Source organism: Agelaius tricolor, unplaced genomic scaffold (genome assembly GCF_023055355.1).
Source record: "Agelaius tricolor isolate 1412-34295 unplaced genomic scaffold, bAgeTri1.0.p SCAF_1, whole genome shotgun sequence".
Classification (NCBI taxonomy): domain Eukaryota; kingdom Metazoa; phylum Chordata; class Aves; order Passeriformes; family Icteridae; genus Agelaius; species Agelaius tricolor.
In genome coordinates, this window is record NW_027269261.1 from 47972616 (window position 1) to 47999147 (window position 26532).

The window sequence follows — 26532 nt, forward strand, 5'->3', positions numbered from 1 at the left end:
GTACAAGTTGCCCAGGTGTCAGTCTCTGACTCATTTCAGGAGTACAGTGGATACTTTATTCACACCTCCTGCAAGTAAGTGACCCGTGCCCTTACACACACGTGGGGCCAGAAGCAGATGCCAGAACTGGCTTCTCCTTTCTGAGCAGACACTAACCTGTGGTCAGGCAGTGCTCCATGTTTATCAGGTGAGTAAGGCCAATCAACACAAAAAGTACTGATAAGATTTTGGAAACAATGCAACATTTGCTGGCATATCTTGATACAGCATTACACCCTCCCAGTCCAACCTCTTAATTTTCATTTCCTGTCCAACTGAGACAGAATTATAAGAATTTTAAAAATGGCTTAATTGGTCAAAGGAATGGCCCATTTGACTCATGAGAGGAGGATGATACTCATGAGGTAACTACAAACCTGACAGCTGTGAGAAGCCCATTTCTCTCCAGTGCCTCTCTTCTTTCTCCAGTGTTCTCAAAAATTATACATGGCATGTTAGAAGGCACATCCTTCCATGCTGCCTGAAGAATTTCTTACACAACTTGTTCCAGAATTTTTTTACCCACCATGAATTTAGTTTTTAATTAATCTTCTATGATTTCCAGAGAATATCTGTTCTCACATTTTGGATTTCATGAAGACAGATCAGATAATTCAGTCATCAGCTTTGAGATTTTCTTAGATACACTGGATGCCCTTTTTAACTGAAGTTTGTCACAGGCCTGCCATGGTCTTTGAAGACAAATTCCAAGGCCACTAAGAGAAGCCTTCCAAAATTAAGTTCAGGAACTGCTGATCAAAAATCTCATTTCAAGCAAGTATCAACTTGCTCACTTTTAAAGCAATCACAATGAAAAGTCGCTAACACAAAGTTATGTCAGCAGAAAACATGACTGAAGAAGTGAACCAGGGAGTAAATAAAATATATTACTAGTTGGAGTCCTTCTTCCCAACCTAAACCACACAGTTAAAATCTATAACTGTAGAGCGTAGTTATGCTAGACAGAGACAAGCTTTTTGAATTAATCAACTCTAAAGCAGACCAGACAGCATGATCATCTCTATGGGTCACTGAAAATACACCAGAAACCACAAGAAAAGGTAAAAATGAAATTTGTTTGTTTTCAAAGTTTAAATGCTGTATTGCTGTAGCAGAACATTGAAAGTAAGGCAGAAGAAGAAACAGAATATTCTTCTGTTGCATTCTCATTAAGAAGCTAATTTAATTGAAAAAGGGTGACTTCCTCCCTCATCGCCACAAACAATGCATTTCATCTGTTAGACAGATGACATACTTGGAAGACTAAGTTAAAATGTGTTCTCTAATGGTTCAACATCTCTAAGTACCAAGCTAAATTGAAAACATAAGCACAGAGCAACAGCAGCAAAAGGAAACTTGGTTGTAGACAGTCCTAGAATTTATTAAGACTAAAGAAAAGCATTACTATGAAGTGTTTGCCAAAGCCTATGGTCCCTGATGTGTCCCACAAGACAGATCTGTGTAGCCAAAATCAAAACTTGCAGTAATTTTCCTGTGACGAAGCACTGCACACTTACAAATCTAAAAAGACCTGAGTTCAAAGCATAGACAAGTACTCCCATTAAGTCTCCCATCAGGTCCTATTACACTATAATGTAGCTATAGAAACAACAATAACATCAATAACAGTCTGGGAAAGTTACAAAGAAAAGGACAAAGATCCAGTTTCTAATGTTCAAAGTTTTGGATGCATCTTGTCAACACGTTTGGGTTCGCTCATCTTTTACCTTACACCTGATTTACTCGTCTACAACAACAGGTTGCAGCAGAACAAAACCCCTGCACCTCCAATCTGCTGCACGAGACTCCCCACACCACAGGGAGTGCAGAACCAGGTTTATTTCAGGCATGTGAAGTTATAGCAACATTCAAACTCAGCACATGTATATGAAGTCAAACAGGTTGGTAGAGCCCATGGTCTGTCCACTCAGCACTTTCAGGTACTCACTGATATTAGGCAGCCTCTGGAGGTGTGAGTGGCACTCCTGGCTTTCATCACTCAGCAACACTCACTTGCACTTAAGTGATGGCAACTCAGTTCCAGCTCCTTCCAGGGATGAAGCAGCTGACAGGGCATCATCCTACTAAATGGATAATTGCTTTGGGATGGGGTACAACTACCACCTCTAGACTAATTAATTTTTTTCCTTTTGGCCCTTATTAACATAGCATGTTTTTCAACCTCTTCTTCATTCTTCTTGGTTTCCTCTGCAGTTCACAACTTGTTCACCTCTTTTGGGGCCAAAATCAGATATAGTGCTGTATCTTGTCTCCCTGGTGCCAATGAGAACTGAACAGTTAGTGTTCATGTCTTGGAGACATCTCTTTTTAATACAAAACAGGACAGAGTTTAGAAGAATCAGAGAATATGGTATTGTCACTACTACAGATGCAAAGGGATGCAGAACAAAGCTATTGCTCTTTTTCTTCTTTACCCTACATGAGTGAATCCAGATTACAACAGAAAAAGAACTGAAAGACCCTCATCAGCTTTCTTATGAAAAGCAGTATATTTATCTCTTTTTAAGTTAATCACGTTGTGGAAGTTATCTTTCTGGTAGGCACCTACCTCATAAGAAGATAAAGCAGACGAATTATCTAAGAACATGATACTAGTATTTGTTGAGAGAATTAGTATGAGGTCAGGTAGGTTAAGAATTTTAGTGTCACTTTAATTACCCCATTTTCCACTGGAAGGTTTAACATGCAATATCAAAAACCCCTTAAGCTGCAGAATTTGAGCAAGACCGATTTTAACTCCAGAGCAGCATCACATTATATGTATCTTGGAACTGTAAAGTTTAAAATTGCCGTTTTTCCTTCGGAGCCCAGGGTTTTGTACATTCTGTGATGTGCTCAGAACACACTGGCACAGTTATTCTCTGTTTAAGTAGTAAATCCTATCACATCCAAGCCACATGTTTATATTGGATACTTGCAAAATGAGAGATATTAAGTAACTAAGCCTGGTTTTAAAACTTTTTATAATACTTCACAGCACTGGCATTCCCTTAAGTAACCTCACTACCTTATGGTTGCTTCTATCCTTCCAATGCAATAGTCACAAATTCACCCTGGGAGCCAATAATACTGGATTTGAATGTGGGGAGTGTCAGACTGAATAATTTATTCCTCTGCATGCACTTGTCTTTCTTCACATTCAGGTTTAACTCTTTGGTAGCTATTGTGGTTGACTATTGATTGGGCTGCAGCTAGTGCAATCACCATTGCCAAGGATCTGTCATGCTGAGTTTCAGTTTGCCCTTTACTTCAGGCTCCCTTTCAGTAACTCCACACTCTATTTTATAGTCTCTAGTGTGCTTGTCTTTTCCACTGTACTTTGCACAGACACTTCATAAGCCAATCACAGTATGAAAGAAAGGTTGTTTATAGCCATAATTAGATTTTAATTTTGTAAAACAGGCCAGTTCTGCTGGACTGTAACCCACATGCTCATCACCAATGAGCTTTATCTAAGGTGCTCTTGCTCTGCATACTTGCAGGAACTCAAAGGGATTTTCTTCACAGCTCCTGCAGGTAACAGATTAAAATCTAGTTCATGGCACAGTCTCGTTACTTGGAAGTAACAACACCAAGAAGCACCTACAGGAAGAACAACATGCTGCTATCCAACTCTTCCAGCCGAACCAGAGCTCAGCAGAAATGAATAAAATTACTTAAATGCCCAAAATACTTTCCCTTATAAACCATGTCCTGAATCACAAATGGATCTTGTGGTACTGAAGATGGCACAACAGAGCCAGTAACAGAGGAGGCCCAGCATCAAGTGCTTCCATTTCACTCTTCTGTACTTTGAAATTATTAATGTGACTTGATCAGAGGAAAACCAAACCTCATTCCTGCTGACCAGGGCATGACTCCTTTCCATTTTAACAGATGGAGGCTCCCCTTGCACCTACTGAAAACCCCCAGTAGTGCCAGCCACAAAGGCCTCCACACTCCCCAGGACATCAGGATGCTGTAGGTGCTGTCCTAAGAACTACCTTGCCCAAGCTCCTTCACCTTAATCACCATAATACTGCCACTCCCACACTGACTTTTCTTCAGCCCAGCCATGAAGCCCTGTCCTCTTTGCCTGACGCTTTGACTCTGCTTTTGACCACATGTAGGCACATTCACAATCTCATATCTGATTAAAGCTTATGGCCCTTACCAGAGTACTTCACTCCTCTTTAGAGTTTCCTGAACTAAACTGTATCCTTTCTTAAAGCCCGAGTAGAAGACTGGCAGGACCTACCAGGTCATCTTCAAAATCACGAGGCTTTCAAAATCATACTAAAATTCTTATTTGGTGGTTGTTTTCTCAGTTTTGTAGGAGTCCCCAGCATCCCAAGTTTCAGATTTTTTTTCCTTCAAACATCAGAGCTACAAAAATTCCTTCAGTTCAGGATTTAAGAATACCATTAACAAATATAAGACATGTGGTAGAAACCTGAGTGATACTCAACAGTCTCAAGACTCAGCAAGATTAACGAAATCAATTTGTCACTCAAAAGATACTCTATCATGCTATCCCTATGCAGAATGGCAGATTTTTGTTTTTCCACTGAAGGTTTAGGTCATCCAGACCCAGCTGCAATTGGACTTTGGTATTATAATCCACCACTTCTTAATAAAAAGATAATGAAGGCAGTTATGATTGAGTTGCATGACCTATAACATATACTATGCTAGTTTATGAATACCTTCCAATCATGAAAAGAAGGAAAAGAAGAGAGGAATGTACTAGACAGCTGTAATCTCTAAGAGATATTCACATGCTGTGTAATAATCTGCTCAGATTATTTGCAGGTGAACAAAGACCATCTCAGAATGGATTATGTCCTAAGTTTCAGTGAAAGCACAGAGCTTTACTAGCTTCAGAAATTATGATTATGCCTTGTGTACTTCTTTAGCTACAGTGTGTGACATAGAACAAAACCTACAGGTTGAAAATTTGGTGATATTAGATTTTTTTTTAATTTTGGGTAATACTGGGTAGGCTGCTGGGTTAATGCCAGAGATAAGCAAGATTCACCTTTAAGCACACACACAGCATGACAATTAAAGTACCAACCAAAAGGCAAAATATTTTCCAAGCATCTTTGTAATTAGATAAAAACTACAGACTACTGCAGTAGTCACAAAACCTGCATACCTGCTGTCTAAGTCTTCCAAAATTTAAGGGCTGCAAATGTCAGGCTTAGTAAAAATCCAGCTCGCTACTGTTTAAATTTTTGCAAGACATCAGCATGCACAGAAACCCTCACAGATTTATCTTCTTGTGACAGGCAATCTGGCTTTAATGTCCCAAGTCTCTCTATACTTCCATTTATGATCAGTCAGCCTCCCCATATCAACAACTTTCTGATATGCTATATACTGAAGTTGCATTAAAAAGTAAGTAATCATATCTATTTTGATAAATCACACAATCAAGTGATTGTTTTATCCTTAAGATTCTTGAGCAATAAATTAAAATGAACAAAACAAACAAATTAGTGCTCCAGTATGATTCATATATTTTTATGATCCAATTCACACTTAATAGTAGAGATTCAATTCCAGCCTTTGGATATATCTCCATACTATTACAGTGCTGTATCATTCACCACCTGCTTCAGCAGGACTGCAAAGAATTATGAATAACAGGCAATGGGGAAACACTCTGTAAAATCCAGATTTTTCTTCTCTTGAGATACTGTCATTTACAAGGAATGAAAACACAGTTTAAAAAGAACATAAACCAATTATTCTACAAATATTTTATACTGTACACTAGTTTTAGCTAGGGTAGAGTTAATTTTCTTTACAGTGGCTATTATGGGGCTGTTTTGGATTTGTGCTGAACACAGCATAAATATAGAGATACTCTGCTATAATATAGAGAGTTTTTGTTATTGCTGACCAGGCCTTACATAGAGCCAAGGTCTTTTGTGCTTTTCTTTTGGCAAGTGGATTGAGGGTGCCTGGGAAGTGGAAGGGGATACAGCTGGATAGCTGACCCCAACTGGGATATCCAAAGGGATGCTCCAGACCATATGACATCATGTTCAGTATATAAAGAGGGGAGAAGGAGGAAGGGGGATGTTTGGAGTGACAGGGTTTGTCTTCCTAAAGTCACTGTTACGTGTGATGGGGCCCCACTCTCCTGGAGGTGGCTGAACACCTGCCTGCCCATGGGAAGCAGTGAATTAATTCCTTGCTTTGCTTTGCTTGTGTGCGTGGCTTTTGATTTCCCTATTAAACTGTCATTATCTCAGCTCATGAATGTTTTACCTTTTATCCTTCCCATTTTCTCCCCAGTCCGGCTGGTGGGAGAGTGAGTGGCCGTGTGGGGCTTGGTTGCTGGCTGGGTTAAACCACAACACACTGCTTCTGGTAAACAGAGGGAAGTGGAGAAATGCTTTATGGGTTTTTTAAATCATAGTATTTTATTGACTGTACTAGGCCTAAAAGCTCAGTTTGACTGTAAAACTGCTTCAAACTATAAAAAGGATCTTTGTGGCTAAGGCACTTGGTGAATTCTCTCTTCGTATTTTATCAGCCAGGTACTAACTCTGGTAACCGTAGGAAATTACTTACTCTATTTTAGTGTTGCTAAATTCTGATGATTTCTGCTAGCTGAAAATTTGTACACCGCACAATAATCTCAACTCTTCATTTTATAAGCAGGATAGAATATTTTTTAAATCACTGAAATCTTTCCCAGCTTGCCCTGGAAGGATTACTTTAAAGATTATCTGCCCATTTTTCAATTAAAGCTAAACAGACAGTTTCAACTCTATCAAAAACAACACTACTATTCATGCTCTTAAAATCCCTAGTAAGCATATACCTAAAAGAAAACAAATCTTGCTTGGTTCTAAGTGTTGTGGAGTTTGTTAGTTTGTTGTTTATTTTTTTAATTGGTTCTTTGTTTGGCTGACTTTAAATCAAGCACTTCATCCCTAACAAATCAATCACTCAAGACTGTAGAGAGCTGAAGGGTTAAAACCATGTTCTCATAAGGGATAGCTAGAACTAAAACACTAGTTCAAATGAAGCATAAATATCCACTAAAAAATAAATAATAAAAATTTAAAAAATAAAAAAATACACAGCTCTAAGCCGTTATCTTAATGTCTTAATGCTGCTATCAAAATACCAGGAAAAAATAAAACTGGCATAAACCTGATGAACATAAAAACTCAAGTGTAAAGGGGACAATGCTGAAATAATATTTTAGTAAGATTTAAAGTCAAATAAAAAAGAATAAATAATCTAGTTGACAATGGAGAGTGTCTAGGACTGGGTACAGTATGACACCCCAAAGTCCATGCAAGGATTCTGCTACCTTTTCTCATAGTGGTGAACACAGTGTTGGCTAAGTTAACAATTGGACTCAATGATCTTAGAGGACTTTTCCAAAAGATTCTATTATGCCGTGGTATATTCTATTATGCTATAGTAGTCTTGCTCCACAAGAAAAACAAAACCAATTAGCATGTAATTATTAGCTAAGAAATGAAAGAATGGTGAAAAGAGTACTTATCCACTTTCCAGCTTTAAATCAATAAAATTAGATAAAATTAATTTTGTGTATGTCTCTTATTTAGATTAATTTTGACCTGATGCTGACCCCCATCCATTTTTGTATTCATTTAAAGCTTTGAAGCACTGTCACACATGCTAAGCATAGTGTCTTGCTGACACCTAAACAGCTGCCAAAAGATACACTGGGTCCATGATAGGCAACCCAAGGGAAAACCATCAAGAAAAGGAGAATAGACTACTTCAGTGTAATTTATCTGTAAGCTATGTGCACAGCTCCCCCACAAATATATATGTCATCTCTACTGAAAGAGGGACATATCTTGATGCTCTTGCCAAGTTCTCAGGGAAAAGCTTTCAATCAAGAACAACTGTAGGTCTGATAAAGTTTGTATCATTTGTCCTCTAAAGCCAGTTTCACCATCTTGGATGGAACAAAAAAATCTTGGGAGGATTTAATAAGGAAATAGCTGGTCTAAATACTGGAACAAAATACACCCACTTTATTTGCAGAAATACTCAGACATGAAATATATCCAGTGAACACCATCAGCCATTAATGAACAATCCATTTCAAATGTGTTTTCAAAAACCAAGCTAGCATCATCTTAAAGGCCTCACCTAAACACCAATCTTAAAGGCCTCACCTAAACACCAATCTAGAGAAAAAGGATAAACAAATGATCACTTAGAAAATCTTTTAAAATTTCCCTTTCAGACACTTATCGAAAAAAAAAGCCAGGAGGAAGTGAGATAGAGATTTGAAATAGGTAAGAGTCAACTTTCACTGGCAGTGTAGAACCACCAGCAGTGGCTATTTGGCTTACTGCATTCCTTTTCTATCTGCCACATACTAGCACCAGAAACACCAGAGGTGTGCTAGGGCTACTGGAGGTTACATCTACCTGCAGAGAAGCACACACAGATCTGTCTCAGAACTCATGAAAAGTCTAGGCTTAGACCATCCTCTGAAGTCTTTGGTCCAAAGGCCTAAGGACCAAAGAAGAGTGGCCCATGTTTGTGTATTGGGTATTCATGGCAAAGTTCTGCTACGGCTGAGGGGACTGCAGGAGTGGCTTCTGTGAGTAGCTGCCAGAAGTTTCTCCCATGTCCAATGAATCCAACACCAGCTGCCTCCTCGACAGACCCACTGCTGGCCAAGGCCAAGCCAATCAGGAATGGTAGGTACTGTCTCTGATATAACATATCTTTAAAAAGGAAAAAATAATATTGCGCAGAAGTAATTTGTGGCCAGAGAAAAGAGACATGAGAATGTGTGAGAGGAACAGCCCTGCAGTCACCCAGGTACATGAAGAAAGCGGGGGGGGGAGACGCTCCAGGTGCCCAAGATGAGATTCCCCTGCAGCCCATTGTGAAAACCATGGTGCAGCAGCTGTGCCCCTGGATCCCATGGAGGTCCACAGAGGAGCACAGGTGCACCTGTAACCCATGGAGGTTCCTGGAAGGACATGTTGACGCATGGAGAGAAGAACAGGTTTCTCAGCAGGACTTAGTGACTCCATGGGGGACCCATGCTGGCTGGATCAGTCTGCTCCTGAAGAACTGCACCCTGTGGGAGGAATCCACATTCAAGCAGTTCACAAAGAACTGAAGCCCGTGGCAAGGACTCACGCTGGAGAAGTTCATGGAGAACTGTCTCCCATGGGAAGGATTGTGCACTGGAGAGGGGGAAGGCCTCCTCTCCCTGAGGAGGAAGCAGAGGCAGCAACATGTTTCTAATCCCCACTCCTGTTTCCCTGTGCTGCTAGGGAAGAGATAGGGAATTGGGAATAAAGTTAAGCTTGGAAGGGAAGAGAGGTGGGCGAAAGGTATTTTAAGATTTGTTTTACTTCTCATTATCCTACTCTGATTTTGATTGGCAGCAAATTCAATTAATTTCTCCAAGGTGAATGTTTTGCCTGTGACTATAATTGGTGAGCGATCTCTGCTTGTCCTTAGCTTATGAGCCTTCTGCTGTATTTTCTCTCTCCTGTCTAGTTGAGGATGGGAGAGACAGAGAGGCTTTGGTGGGTGCCTGGCCTCCAGCCAGGATCAAACCACCACACCTAGAGACATTACCTTTGTATCACTGGCAAGGATAACCACTGCTAATCTTCAACAGGCAAGTAAACCTTTACTGGGAAACACCATAAAAGCTGCCTCACCTGGTCTTCAAGAAGAATCAGAACCACACCAGCAATGCTTAGGCACAGAAGTGAGCCAGGCTTTCATTCTTTGCTTGCACTGAGAAAATTGCTGCTGCCACCTTTATCTGATAAAAACAGACCAGTACCCTGTTCTCCTGAAATGTGATGATGCTAATTCCTTACTCAGAGAACAAGTGCTATTTTCAGTTCTTCCACTGGGAAAAAAAACCCCACATGCGTATTTAAAAAAAACCCAAACCTCTGGCACTTAGCCATGACAAAGAGCCAAAACTAATATGATTTCCTACAAACACTGGAATGTACTCTGCAAAACAGCTACGGTCCAGTGCGTATCAACTGCTGGTGGCCTTCCCCTACAGCTAACTACACACTGCCCACATTAGCTACCAATCATTTCAACCTCAGGCAATGCACTGTTGTTCATTATCTCCACTTCTAGCTTTCAAGCATTTTATAATGAAATATTTTAAATGTTGGAGTCAGAATTTATTTCTTCTGATGCCTTTCAGTATGTTGAATTAAAGCATGCATAGACCTTAACCATCTGTTAGTTTAAACAAAGGTAGTTATCAAGTCATGTGAATGGAGGCTACTTGGAAAATAATGACAATTACAGTGAATTTCACTCACACCAAGTTCACAGTTCAGATATGAAGCTGTAAGAGGGTAAATAACTGCACTTAGCCAAAAATGGAATGCATGAGACTTATAAAGCAAGAGCATCTTAGTTCAAAACATGACCCCAAGCAAATACCAGGAATTATCTGGGAATCTATCAATCCCCACCCATATTTTGATCAGAGGAATAAAAAACAAAACAAAACCCCAAGTCACTAAAGAATAAGCAGGTTTGTCCAAGTGATGATCAAAATGTTTTTCTAAAACAGGCAAATACTTCAAAAAGCAAAATACTTTTAACTTACACAATCCTATACAGCCTGTTACTCTGCTGAGCTTTTCATCAAGTTTCCAGGAGTGAGGATGATTACAGAGGAAGCCCACAAACTTTACTGACTGTAGGTGGCTAATCAAAGAGTGTCTACCCAACCAATCAAGGTGTAGGTATCTATTCAGCTGGCCTTTCTACAGACAACTGAGCTGCAGCTGGATGAGGCTGTGTGAACATGGCCCAAAACTACATGTTTAGACAGGCAAAAGAGAGTTTCACAGTGTAGACAGAAAAGTTGGATAAATCTGTCCAATGGCTGCCCATAGGTTGGATAAATCTGCCCATTGGACTATGGATCCCATCCACAGCACCATTAATTAGTAATGCAAAATTCCTGAAGAGAAAGTACCAAAATCTGAATAAAGTTTTCAAGGTTAAAAACTCTTATCTAGATGGAAGCCTTTTCCTTACTAGAACAGCTTGGCATTTCTGAATGCTAATACAAGCGTGAGAAATACAGGTTTGTAATGAGCATTGCTTTAGTCTTCAAAGCAGAGTGCTCACTGTGGAGACACAACAAACATAATTCTTTATTTCATGCAGCCTGCTGTACTCCTGGCCTTCAAATACCTGTGTCCTATCTCAGTTTGCAATGATAAACATAACAGGTTGATTTTGTCACTTCTGCCTACATCCATTTGCTTTTGTAACCGAGTAATTTTTGTTGACAGGAAGAAAATCAAATGTACATCATTCCTCCAACTGAGCCATCTGAACTTTAACAAGTACAAATACTCACATATCAGCTGAAAATTGCAGATTTTGTTGCCCAGAAAAAAGGTGAAGAAAGCCAGATTGCTGTCAGTTTTCACTAATAACTAAGCTAAGTGGAATTGCTTTCCACATTATCCTCCTCCTGCTGATCAGAAGCCAACTGTTTCACCACAGAGGTGCACACAAGTGGTTGATCACTTCAACTCAAGACCTGCGGCTCAGGATGTGACTTCGTGGTCAGCTGAACAGAGATGAGGGAGGGCTACAACCTACAATCAGAGGTAGTGGCTCCTCACACCCACCCCCCTCTCTAACTACTCACTGTCACCTGCTGCACTAGCATCCATGGTGACCCACAAAGGTGAGATAATCTGCCCTTTCAGTACAGGTCTGCAATGTGCAAAAGGAACTCTAACAGGCTGGAAAGACAGGCATAATATAGTAACAAATCTGTTTAGAGAACAAACCAACACAGGCTAAAACAAAGAAAAACAAATCAGGAGACCCTAAAGGCCTATTTCCACTTTTTTCCTCTTGAAGAAACTATCACAGTGCCCTTCCTAAACTGAAATGTCATGAGGTGCCAAAATGACACAAGGGAAAAGCTTATGCAGCACAGCCCCATATGATAGGAACAGTGAACCTTATTCCTAAACAAGGGCTCATGACTCACATTCATTAAATTTATCCTATTGACCTGCTTCAAGTATTGTTTTTGCAGCAGAACCCATGTTCCAGAAAATGCTGCCAGCCAAAGGCCATCTTCACCTGCCAGATGAGTTACAACTGTGGTGTCTTGGTTTTTTGCATGAAAGTGCTGACAGATAAAACCACTAAATCCCTGTCTCCCTTGACTCAATGAGAAAAATTCCATTAGCTTAATGCATTTTAGCCAAAGGTACTTACAAACATCTGAAAACACCTGGGGGGTAAAAAGTGGGAAAGGTCACGTTCTGTTGATGTCAACTCAGCAGAGTTGCTTGGCACACAAGTAAACATATGATGAGTCAAAAACAAAAGCCAACTAAGTAAGGATAAAGCAAATACAAAATAACAGCAGCTTACCTTTTGAGGTGGTGGTCCGTGGTCATCCAGATAAGTGGAATTTCCTACAAAAATAAGAAGGATGGAGATAAACAAAAGCCATCCAACGCAACTTCAAACTTTCCAATTCATGGAACCAGTACATCTCTATCCCACAAGTTTTGTGGTGTCAAATAATTCAAGGAAAATAAATTCCCTCTGCTTTAATTTTTGATTAACAAATAATCTATTTGACTACATTTGTAATACATTAGATGCACATTGCCATTTTACAAAAAAAACTACACACCCCAAGGTAGCTTTAATGAATCAATCAGTATTCAGTTATTTGTATGACAAAAAATTGCCAGCTGCATCCTTGAACATTTTGAGCAAGTGAGCATGGTTAACTTCAAAAAGTTTTCTTAAAAATCAAGTATCAAAGGCCTTTATCAAATTTTGGTCTGATGGAACTGACAAGCATTCACTTCTCTCTCTTTTAACTGTATTTTTCCCAACCTCCAAGCTACTTTTTTGTTCCTAAACAGCACTGATCGAATGGGAGTGGTATTCTCATGTAATTGCACCTGCCTTTTCAAGATGTTTGCTAAATTCAGACAAAGCTTCAGGGGAAAAAAAAGCGCTTCTAAACAAGTTCACCCTTCTTAGCTACAATAAAAAGATAACAATTTCAGACTTTTTACCTCTTCCTTACAAACACACACTGATACATAAAGTACACATTCCCCCACACACATAAGCTATCTTCTGTGACTGCACCTCCCGAACCCTTCTCTATTTTAATACCCTAAAAGTATTAATCATGTGCTTTCCCAACACCTTCCAGCAGATAATGAAACCTTGCAGCAAGCCTAAAATTTCCCCTTGGGCCATACATGCCTCTCCTCTCAGTCATGCTCCGACCAAAGACAGAAAAAATACCTCTGGCTCTAACCATACATCAGTATGGAGTATGAGAATTAGTTTTACAAGTATCTACTAGACATCCTAAAGGCACATGGAAGAGGACTTTAAAAAGCTTGTTCTGCTCATGAGCTCCTGGGGCATTGAATAGGCAACAGAAACACATGTTAGTGGGATAAAGCATAATTCAGAACCAAAGGGCTTTTTTCTTTACGATCTGGCCAAATCCCTCATTTTTCCAAGTGCCAAAACCTGCCTCCCAGAGGTGTCTGCATCTGAGTGTTACAGTTACAGAAAAAGGAGATGAAGCTTTAGTGTGGAATATTCAATAGCACCCACATCAGTGCTGGGGGCTGGTTCAGCAGGAAAAGCAAGGGGCTGGAAGTGGAAGGGCCACCAATCCCTTTGCTGGACTCTTGGGAGAGGCAGCCACCACCTGGATCACATCATCTTGGGGTGAGAGAGCCTGCAGATCACCACCACTGCCACAGCATGATGAATTTCTATGTGCAACAAGAAATTGGGATTACTTCTCTGAAGTACTTTGCTTTCTGCTTTTCCAGCACATGTTACAAAGCCATGAAAATTTCAGTCAAAAGGCTTCCAACTCATCTAAAGGGAAGTCCCAATACCCCAAATACATTTTTACATATGTATGTACCTTGATCTTGCAAGAGTCTGTGCAACTAAAAAAGCCTGAACAGTAACTTTTTTACGGTCCCCTGAAATCACAGATCATCTTCTGACGCATACCAGAAACTCATCTCTCTATACATTTGACACAAATACCCACCCTTTGAACAATCCAGTAACTTAATTTAATGCCATAGATAATACGGCTGATGTCCTACATTCAGGACAATTTCTTTATCCATCCCTCTCATATGATTCTGCTCGCTAGGGAAGAAATTCAGCTCCCAGACTGCTAAAAGAGTTGGCAGTCTGGTTTTCTCTTACAGTAGCTACTCCACACACAGTGACATAGAATTGAAAATAAGCATTTTCAAGCATTTCTCCTCCCACTTAATCTGGGATGAGAGCAAGGAAAACTTCTCATTCAGAATTTACCTTTCCTGTAGAACCAGGCTGTTGCTAGTTTGCAGCAGCTTTCTCCTCTTTGCAATTTGGCAAGCAGAAAGATTGACACTTATTGATAAAAACATTCCTTACAGTTTTCTCATTGTGTCAGGAAAACTGTTTCATTTTGATACCTAACAAAAAAGTGATGTTTGTTGTCTAAGCAACCTATCACACTAGAGAAGTCATAAACATTAGATGAAAGCTACTAATTTTAAAAAAAATTAGCAAAACTTAAGTTTCATAATTGGTTTTAAAGTGGTAACAGGAGTAACAGTTTTTTCTCGTGTCTCCCCAAAACAAATGCAATTTATGCTTACCTAAATAAAAAGGAATATTAATTACATATGTATTAACTATCTTTACCAATCACCTATCACAGCCAATTTCACAGTAGAGAAGAACTTGAATTACTAGTCAGGAGTTTACACAGCATCTTATAGTGCAGCATCAAGAGTGTCAGAATTATATCACAGAAACTTTTTTGAGATATTTCATAAAATTAAAGAGCTTATAACTAATTTCACCTCTCTGTGTCAGTAATGGATGTTCTTAGTACGGAGACTGCATTCTCCTTCCTTGGAAATTTTCAAATTATCAAAACGACATGGAAATATCTCTAGCTTTGAACATATGCCTTGTAGATTTGATTTCAGTAATCAAAATGTTGTTTTTTCACAGCACAGTCTAGTTACTACTGTACCCACTTACAACACAATAGTAGAATTATAGGCCATTTTAGAATAGTTGTTTTCACAGCAGTTGCATGCTCAAATTCAGAAGCTACAAACTGACAGAAACTAATTGCCAGGGCAACACAAGTGAAGGAGGAAACTGAGTATCGATTTGAAACCTGGTCAGAATTACTCACAAGGAGCAGGGGAAGGAAAGCTGCAGACAGCCCCCACTGCTCTGCAGTGCCCCACACTCCATGTGCAGAGCTGGTTACTGTCCCATGGCACAGCTCTCCTCCTGCTCCCCAGGCACCTGAGCCAGAGTCAATCTCAGTGTCCACAGGTTGCCACATCAATTTAACATTCTGAATTCTTTTGGGTTCAAGTTTTAATTGTGAAATTTTCTTTCAGTAATAAAAGCAAAACCCTTTGCTGCATGATTTATACCATACACTAAGCAAAACACACTAAAATAACTCCACAAATCCAGCTGCAATGGAGTGCAGCAGCAGCCTGTGAGCTACACCAGCCAGCTCCTTAACCCCATGAAGCCCAGCAGTGCCCTCACTGATCACTGAATTACAGACCTCAGCTTGCTTTCCCTCTGTCTGCAAAAATGGGGCCACACTACAGGAACCATAATGCATTCAGAAATGTAATAATGAAAAATGGGCATCTATGCAAAAGGCCTGAAAGAAAGAGGATGACTTTCTAACACAAGAGGTCATGAAAATCTTATTAAGCATTACTACCAGGATGGGTGTTTGCAAGTTTTAAAAACTTAAACAGGGTGCCACTTTTACACATAGGGCCACTTTTCAGACAATATATATCAAATTAGGTTAGTTTAAAAACAGAAGAAAAATTCAGCATTATAGAAACTGCAACCACTGGAAAGTACAAGGTAAAGCCAATCCATGAACTACCAGCTACTAACGGCTGACATAGTAGGAGCATTGCACAGTAAAAATCAGACTTAGGCTTGTTAATGCAATTGTAATAAACATTTGAGGTTAGGTACAATGCTTTTGGTATCCATTCCTATATAAGGTGGAGAATATTATTTTACAGCTTTTATATGCCATGGCACAGACAACATGTGCTTGATGTCACTATGTGCCACAAGAAGAGAAGAGGCTTTTTGTGGTAGAAAAGGTAAAGTGATAGAAGAGAGAATCATCTTTCCTCACTAGGAACCTTGTCCATTGCCCCAAAGCAACCGATGGCATTAAATTATTAGGATAACTTCTTCCAACTCCTCTAATAAAGCTTTAATAAAGGCATCATTGCTTTTTTTCTGCTAACAAGATTATTTTTGTTTTTCCTGTTTTGGTTTTTTCCCCTTGGAGTATTTACTCTTCAAAAAGGAAATTTTCTGCCTTCCTGTAATAGCACAAAAGTCTAAGGCATTAGAAACAAGTCAGACAAAATAATCAAGTCTCAAAACAAGTGGTATTACACATTCCACAAACACTTGGGCTGGCTGAACATGTCTCCTCCACACTCTGCCAGAAAGGATAAAAAAAAAGAGTCAGCTTTAGTATAGAAAATGTTGAATACATGGAGGCAGTCCAGACTTTTCCATAATTCATTATCTTTGAGGTTAAGTGAATCAGCTGTATGCAAAATCTTTGGGGAAACCTTGTGGTTATGTTCCTTTCTTCTTGGAATCACTGAAGTGTGGGGGTTTTGCTTGAAACAAGCCAAGTTTAAAGAGAGAAAGATGGTCAGTCAACCAGGATTAAGGACAAATATTGCTGTGTACAGTTCAGAACCACAGATAATGAAAGTAACTGCAATTCTGGAAAAACACCTTTTCAAAAAATACTGGAGAGTACAGGAATAGAAGTAAATGGACTTAGGCATGAACTGAAGACCCTTTGATAGCAACTGAAACAGTGTGACTCTACTTGAACAGTTCAGATATCCCATAGAAAGAACTGTGTAAAGATAGGGAGAGAAAGCCAACACTGAAAATGTGGAGCTTGGATTATTTTTCTGGAGCAGGGTTTTCCCTTGTAGGGAATCACAAGCAGCAGCCTAAGGGAGCTGGGACCCAGCTAAGGCCAAATTTAATTTGTCTTGTGAAAATCCTTCTTTGTTCTTTTCACTTGGTCACCACCTCAAATTTCCAGGCGCCAATACATCCTCTACTGGCAAACAATCCCTTAGGCCCTCTGATGTTTAAAGGAAAGGAACAGTTTAACAGCTGCCTGAAGAGCCTTCTAGTCTGGAAGTCAGACCCTGAAGAATAATTTCCCCACCAAGCCCCTCTAATCATTAAGAGCTGCACCTTCAAAATAAACTGAAGTGCCAGTGAGTTATCAGAAGATGATAAATTCTGCTGTGCTTCCTTCTTTATTCTTTTTCCCTCCCAATTAAGCAGCGGACACACTTAGAAATTTCATGGATATTTCTACATCTGAAACAATATGATTTTCTTAGTCATCATGTCTTGGAGCCCTCTGTGGTCCAAAGGCAGGAAGGGAGTTAGGAACTAGAACTTGAAAACCAGCAGATTAGCAGAATGATGTTGCCCACAGCTCAAATCAAACCTAACAGGAAAAACACTGCTAATGCTGAGGTAGCACAGCCACACCAGCTTTCACAAAGGAAAGTTTTCACAGAGGTGGACAGAGAACATAAACACAGCAAAACATAGCAAAACCTCACTGACCATTCTGCACTGGAATACAAAGTGATTTATTGTCCTTTGTTCCATTACATATAAAAAGCTGCATACCTATAACTAGCTTCCTCTGTGCAAGACTATACTCCTATAAAAATTTTCATTTTTAACCACAAAATAGTTAAAGTAAACATTATTTTTTAAAGAATTTCAGAATGTTTTTTTTTTTCTTTTCTTGCCTTCAAAATAATTTTGGTTATTTTAAAAATAATATATTCAATAAAACCAACTAACCACAACAACAAAAGCCCACCTACAGCCAAAAAAACAAAACCAAACCAGCACCAAGTCCACATTCATTTCACTCTACATCACTCCACACAATAAAGGAAAAAAGCTGGAACATGACTAAAATACCTATTTTGCTTTATTAACCAGTGACCTGAACCCTAGAAATTATATAATTCATCCTCATCATTATATAATTCATATTTGATTACCTACAAGTTTTTTACTTCTAACACAATTAGGAGAGAAACTGGCACATTTAAGGAGAGTTTTGAAAAACTTACTGACAATTCTGCATATATGTTATATATGAAAGTACCACTGGAACACAGGATATGAAGGGTTTGAATAACAGGAGGTTCTAAACCAGTATAGGATATAAAATCCATTAGATGACCCTCCTCTTGCAAAGAAAGGAGACTTCAGAAGGCAAAGCTACTCCAAAATCACAGAATTCAGAATGCTCTCTGAATTGTGAGCATTTAAAAATGTACAGACAGGCGTTTCATTTAATTGTTTTGTCAATAAACTGCTTTATTAATACTGGGGGAAGGAAGGGGGAAAAATTAACATTTAATCAATAAATAAAACAGCCCCACCAGGTACTTTCCTGCACACAAAGGAAAAGCACATATACAGCTCTACTGAGACACTGCAGAGAAAACCTAATGACTAAAAAAAAAGGTGCCATTAAGCCAAACTACTGCAATTTTATTTTAATTCATTTTGCTATGTAAACAAAGACTGTGATCTGTCTTTGTGGCCTAACAGCTCTTTACTAAATGCACTTCAAAGACCCATTAACTTGTTGCTAACTTCAGTCTACTTTTCAGATAGTTCTTAAATTCAGAATTCTGTTCTCACACAGCAAGTGGGCACAGATATATATATATAAATATGGTGTCCTTTTTTTTCTCCTGAAATATTTTTATTTTATCTTCTGTCAAAAAACGTGCCAAATATTTTGTAATGACTTCTATTCTTTTCTTAATTTCCTCAGCAAGACTTACCTTAACTAAATGCAGAGTCAGTTCTATAAATACACACAGGTGTTCCTGAGGGAAAAAAAAAAATCTCTCGAGATGTGTGGTCAAAGAATACCTACAGCTACACAGCCACCAACAAACCTGTTGAAAACTTAAAGGGGCAAGTTGGGAAAAGATCACAGTTCAACAGCTGAACTGCCATCCACTGAAATAATACAGACACACACTGGTCTCTGACTTCATTTCTTCAGCTGGACAATGTGAGAATAATAATGGACACTGTATGAAATTATTATGGCTGAACACAAAAATGATCAGAGTAGAGCAGAAAACAGCAAGTTAGAGAGTAGTTAGAAACATCCGACAGTTGTAAATAGGCTTGACTCCATGACATCCAGGTAGCATTCTTGGGAACCTGCCTGCAGAAGGCTGCAGTAACAACTACCTGAGTATTAACAGGGATTGGATGACTCAAAATATGGCTGAAAGAAAATTCTCTGAAATTAGCTATCAAAACCCAACACTCTTAAACCGGAAACAGAAAAATGTTGCCACAACCAGGGGATGAAGACTGGACAGCACTGAAGACACCTAAGAGGAAATTAGTCAAGCATCTGCCAGCAATGACCCAGGTGTTATCATGCTGCTTTAGAACCAACAGGCAAATTAAGCCAGGTCCTATTCCAGCAATATTTCTTTTTAATGATTATCTCCTTTTTTTTTTTGTTTGTTTTTAATCAGGCAAACTTCCCTTCAGCGTTCTTCTGGATCCTATTACTCAATATTCTCATCCATTACTTGAAAGATGCATTAAAGAGCACCGGTATCAAATTTGATAACAAAACCAAATGAAGGGACTTAAAATCTGCTGAAACTCTGAGGAGAACAGAAACATACTGATCCTTTAAAGCAATGGTCTGAAAATACAAGATACAATCCAGTAAAAACAAGCATACAAATTTGAACTTGGAAAAGGGCAACATCTTCATAAAAGCAGAACGGAAACTAAGTGCAAACTGCAGAAAAGAGCCGTGATGGGAGGTGAAAATCAGTTCCCCTCCTTTGGATTTCTTTGAGCACTCTGTGAAAGTTTTTCAGGAAGATTCTTCCACTCCAGCTGAATGTATAGAGATAGTTCCACTAGCTTGGTAAGAAGTTCATTTTAATTGATTGTCACATGACAAAACTTTTTAAGACTTAGGATGACTCAATTTTCTCCTTTTCCTCCCAAGTGAGAGATAACTGCATTAATACTTGCAAGCCATTTGACTTCTTCAGAGAAAACTGCTTTCCCCAGTGCTGTGCAGAATGCAGGCACAGCAGAGGGGAAATACATGCATGATGCAGAGGAAGAAACTCCATGGGAGTGATGGTGGCACGGCCATGGTACTTCCCCTTTCAGTGCACACATTCTGCCACACAGGAACAGCACAGCCAGCACAGGAGACCTCCCTCTCTCTGCACAGCTGAGCTACAGGACTGCAAGTCCACAGATGAACCTTGTCTTTACAAGGCTCCCCTTCCCAAAGTGATGACACTGAGGCTGAGGGACGGACATAGTACATAATGATGAAGCTTCAATGAAGACCTTGTCAAGTGCAAGGCCTCCCAGTCTCACTTCACTCTGCCACTCAGGCTACAAACTCCAGGGTATCTGTATCTGACCAGACACTTTCTCAGATGATACCAGTCAAGAGTTTCCTCTTACATCAGTGCCAGACATCAGCTCTGCTCTTTCACATGATGTTTTTCCAGAGACAAGAGTTTAAATAATAAAACTTAACCCAACTTGCAAGCTTTACTCCTGTCTGCTGCATTTTTGCAGATATATTTCTGTCCTTTCCCCCTGCACAGGCAATCTTGGCAAACAGCAAGTCAATGAATGTTGGAAAACACCCAGCTGGCAAGTCACCAGTTATTCAAGGAAGACTTTTATTACTATTATTAGTATTATTAAGAACTACACTGCAAATGCTATCCAGAAGGAGTGGTTTGTTGGGTGTTTGGTTTGAAGTTCCTGTCCCTGGAGGCACATTTCCGAGAAGCTGCCTAGGTCTGTGGTCTGACCCCAGCAGCACCTTCCTAGCAGAGAAAAAATGAACACGCTTCACAGAATATTGGTCACATAGATCTCTAAAAGAATTACTCATATTTTTATTGTGCTGAAGCCAAATGAGTTTTCCTTGCGTGTGCTTCTCACAACATCTGAGTCATATAGTTGCTATGATTTTGTCACACATCTTTACAGAGGCAGCTGCATTTAGGAAAATAGACCCCCCACACGAGGTAGCCTGACAAGATTGAGCTGTATGTCTGTTTTGCACTTTCTCCATAATTCAGGTTCTTTTAGTATCTGATTTTAAAAGGTACAAATTAAAATTTTTAAAAAGAACCTTTTTACAAGTCTGTCTCCTTTTCCTCCTAACCAGTTTTTTATGCCACAGGAGAACCATTGTACAACTCTACCATATACTTATATGCCCCCTGAAAAGCAAGAACATTCTATGTAAGAAGCAGCTATCTTTGTATTGCTTTCTTTTCTGAATACAGAATTAAAAAAGAAAAAAAAAAGAACTACAAATTGTTTAATCATTATTAACTTCCCATCCTCCAAGGTCTTAAGAGACACAAAATTAGAAGTAGCATTTCTTGCCAAGTCTGTTAAGATGCCTATAACTGCAAAATGGAGCATATAAGTAGGTCAGATAAGGAACATAATGTACCTAAATGAGCTATTTCTTCTTTATGACACATTAGCATAAAATTTTATTAATCTCTACTAAATAAAATACTACAGCTTCAGATGGCTTTCGAGACTTCAACATGATTTAATAGAAATATTTTCCATTACTATAAATCCTTTGGCCAAACTACTCATTTTTCACACTATCCAGCTTCTATTCATGAAGACATTTTAACTCCTCCCTACCCCAGCCTCAAACAGATGCATTTGAGTGACACAAAGACTTCTCAGTGAAAGAGTTTTGTATTTTTAGAATTTCTGTAAAGAAACTGCACATTCAAAAACAAGGGATGAGATTTAGCAAGCAAAGTGGATTGCACTAGAATTAAACCTGCCTTTCTATTTCAGCACCCTTTCATCTCCTGCAACTGTAAAAGTAGAGGATTAACCCCATTCTTGCCATTCCAAACCCTTGCTATACACAAGTTCCACTTTAGATTTCAGCCTTTACTGAGAAGAATCTTTTTGTTACACGGACTTCAGTAACTTAAAAGGTAGCTTAATAGGTGACTTAAAAGTATTTCAGGAAGTACTTTCTTCCTCTACAAGACACTGCAAGACTCCAGCACAAACCTTATCATTTATGTCTAGAAATATTACCTTTTCTGCCTTTAGCCTCATTTCTCATGATCTTAAATAAGATTTCTACCCATTTATGTATGAGTGGATGATAGACTGATTTGTAAACATTTGGTAGGATGCCCTATGAAAAAAAAAAAAGGAATTAATTGTTTTGCTCTTCAAAATCTAATCATTAGTGTCATCATTACTGCAGCTGAGGACCCACTATGTATAAACCAGGATTACCTGTGTGAAAGACACTACACAGCCCTCATGAGTTTCATCAACTCAGGCATATCCAACAGTAAATACAAACACATACCAATTTGAAACAGCAAAAGTTTGGCTATCCATTTTTTGATAAGCATTTTGTATCTTTCAATTTTCAAAAGTTTGAGTGAAAACCTTTAGAAGACAAGTTTTCAGATGTATTGATTAATTCTTGCTGCCTTAAGCTCTCCAATGACTAAAACAGCATTGTGAAAGTGTCAGCAATGGCAGGTTCTGCATTGACATTATTATGTGGACACATGGTAACTACACTTCTAGCAGTGCCATAAAACTACAGCAGCAGACCAAGTGTCATCAGCCTCCACACAAGTCTTCAAATCAGTTTTATTCCTCTTGTGCTCTCTAGCTACTGTGGAAAGATTTTCACTTTATATATTTACTCCTAACCTAAAAGAGAAGAGCTCAAACTTGCTAAGGCATCTAAGAGGATCTAAAATGTATTTGCACTCACTGGAATGACTGTTTACTTAGGACTACTCTTGGATGCTTTGACCGCACTCATGAACTCTGAGTTGCAAACATTCACTACTGGTAACAATTACCTAGGCGTGCTCTTTCTTTTTATATCATTTTCCTGTGTTTTATTTAGCTTGGAGAACCACATCAGGATGTCACCACTAAGATGTGGCAGTTTAATAGAGCTCTAACTGCCACTCACCAGGCCTCCTGCAGACAACGTTTCTTACAAGAGACATCTTAAAATATATGAAAAACATCTGTGCCATGTAAACTATGACAATACAGTAGTCATTATCTAAATTCAACTTCTCAATGTACACAGGGATGAAAGTAATTTTTTTTTTTTTACTATATCTACATATAACTAGCTAAATATATAAATATATATATATAAGCAACAACCTCTGCTTTGCTTCAGTGGTTCGGAGATTTCTATACAACATTAAATTAGTTGTTTCAAAAGTGATAGCAAAGGTATTCACATTGTCACATCCTACAGACCACTATAAATTAGATATACTATTATATTATGTATGATAGATACACTATTATATTATGTATAAATACTATTATAATAGATATACTATTGTATTATGTATGGCGTAACATTTTAAGGACATGCTTGTCAACCTTTTGTTTAAGAGTAAAAATGATTTTCTAATGCCAGAACTTTATGACAATGCTTTTTAATTTTTGCTGAAAGGTTAGAATAGGCTTCTTGTTCTAATCATACAGCAGGCAGAGTGGTGTTATTCTACATTTCACAGGGTAACTTCAGCAGAAGTATTTAATTTCTACAATTTTCCATTGAGTTTGGCTGAGATAGAAAGTAAAGAAATTGCAGCATACTGAAGTCAATGTTCAGATACACGAAAAATGCAATCCTTTGTCCTTTATTCTGCATTAGATTCTACATTTCTCTGAAAGATGACATAAAAAAGACAGGGAAATCTACCTAGAGAAATATAATCTAAAGAGTTGTTTATATTGTATTAGATTTAAAAAAAGCTTGAAGACCTTCTAGAGCTAAGCCAGTCTACTGTTTAATGCTATCTAACTGGCAACAGCAACTGTGGTACTAGGAAAAGGTTGTTATTAACTACTATTTACATAGAATATATTTAAAATATTAACCAAAAAATGTGTCCTCTCATTTGTATCCCCAAGGATGCAAGAAGAATACAAAAAAATCATATACAAATGTAACACAAGAAACATCCTCTCTCCTATTACAAAGTTAGAGTTGTGATTTTCAGCGCATTAGAAGCTTAAATACAAACTTACATACAATTACAGATCAATTCACACTTGCAAGTTATGTATTTCCTTAAGTAAAAGCATTCTTACATGGCAAGAACATCCAGATCTCACTCGTTATTTTCTTACGGCTTTGTCTTCCTTCTCATTGGATTTCTGTCCCTTTACAGATTAGGTTCTCTAAGTATTCCTGTAATTGGTAGCAAGTAACTCTGAAGTTAAATTATTGAGTTCCCCAGGCAACAACAGACTGCAAAACTGACATCTAAGTAAGCCCATCTAGGATGCAGTCTTCACTCAGGAAATGTATTCACACAAGCACTGCAGAACCAAAGTCAAATCTCATTCCATGTATTCAAGTGTTCACTGCTCACGTGTTTTGTTTGGTGATTTTTTTTGTATTTTTTACTGGGTTCTTTGTTGGTCTGGGGTTTTTTAATTATTGCGGTTTAAAGCCAGGTACTTAAAAATTAAGGAACCTAGCATCACCAGACATAGAAAAAAATGCTCTGCAGTGTAAAAGCCATGAGAACACACAAGCACTTATGGGGATGGCGCCTGCAGTTCTGGCATTAGTTATTCACAGAGAATTTAACACTTCTCTAAGTTGTCCTGACCTCTGATTCAAAGATGGAGCTACCTTCTGAAGAATAAGGAATTCTACCCTATGAATAGACTCCTATGGGAAAGATTCTTGAAAAAAAACCCAAAAAACTCAAAAATCAGTATAACGCCAACACCAAATTTGCTTCCATCTGATCACAACCTCTGCACTCTAAAAGGGCACATCCAGTGGACTGCACTGCCACAGCAATTTGCTACCCTGACATGAACGTGAAATACCCTCTCAGCAAAGCTGCGGCAGTTTGCTCTGGGCTTCCGTGTCTTTTGGCCTGACTACTCTCTAGGCTTTGGGACACGTGTCAGGACTTTTGTGGCATTACTTTCCTCTTTAGACCTCAAAAATCCATCTCAGACTTCCTACCACAAGTCATTTTGTTCCAAGTCTTGACATCCTTATGGATCCGCTATCGGCAGCTCTCATGCTATGGTCAGCCAGTGTCAGCTCCTCAGCTCCCCTAACTCCAAACAAAATACAGCTGTGAAAATACCTCCTCTCTGCTGCCACTGCAGCTTCACACAAGCTGTTTAAGAGGTCTCCACTGTTTTCTTCTCGTTTCCCACAGCAGTTTCCACTGTATTACATTATTTAACAATCAAGAGTCCTCCAGAATTTTTGTCAAACTCTAAGAAAAAAAGTAATTCCCCTAGCTGCCTTTTCAAAAACAGTACATTATTTTTTAATAAAATTAGAACAAACAGATAAAAAAGACAATCCAGCCCTAGACATATTCCTGACATGGAAAATATGCCAGCCTAAATTATTGAAAATTAGAAAGCTGAATATGGAACCTTAAGAAGGTAAAAACTGAGGTAAAAGACTTGAAAAAATGCCAGGGCACTGGGATTACCCATACTTGTATTTCAGAATACACCAGTGTATTTACTCAGGCTGAGACTTGAGTTTGTAGCCAAGGCACAAGCAATAAAGTGCTTCAAATGACTTGACTGGGCCCAGAGCTCCTACTCCCATGCCAGGCAGCTTTCCTTCCTTCTTTGCAATCCTCCCTCAAATGAGACAAAACAGTGTCATCATTTCAAACATCTCTAACAGCAATTTTGTTTTCAGTCATCCTTAAATACAAATCATTGTCGATGTATTTTGTAAGCATAATAGAAGTGAACCATTATAAAAGTCCTGTGATGGGTTACTTTCGTAATAGTAACCAGTAACACCTCTTGGAAAGACATGAGAGGAGGTGATATTATAAAATAAGGTCTGCACCAGCAATGCTTGCAGGACTGAGCCTTAAGATTAGCACCTCTTTGGAAAGAGGATACAGCCTTCTGACACACTCATGTAGGGCCCAGCACTCACTAACTTCACTATTAACTACAACACATGATGTTTCCAACATCCCCAAAAGTTTACTATTCATTTATTTAAGTCCAGGACTTTATAAACTCATACACTCTTGACTCTTTCATTGGCACGTAAACAAGCAATGCATTTAGCTCCAAAGGAACCCTGTAATATAGTGTCATTTTAGATCATGGAAACTTAAAGAAAGAGGCATAAATAGAGTGCCATCAGCTGGAACATGCATTGAGTGAGCACAAACAGGATTTTGCATATGCAGCTATATGAGGCGTATA

At 38.8% G+C, this 26532-nt stretch overlaps 1 protein-coding gene across 1 annotated transcript in view; it reads right to left on the reverse strand.

Annotated features, from left to right (window-relative positions):
• Nucleotides 1–26532, reverse strand: part of UST (uronyl 2-sulfotransferase) — a 154471-nt gene that overhangs the window by 86121 nt on the left and 41818 nt on the right. Inside the window, exon 2 of the mRNA XM_071432972.1 lies at nt 12469–12512. Within this exon, the coding sequence (XP_071289073.1) occupies nt 12469–12512 (44 nt within the window). The remainder of the gene's footprint in view (nt 1–12468; nt 12513–26532) is intronic.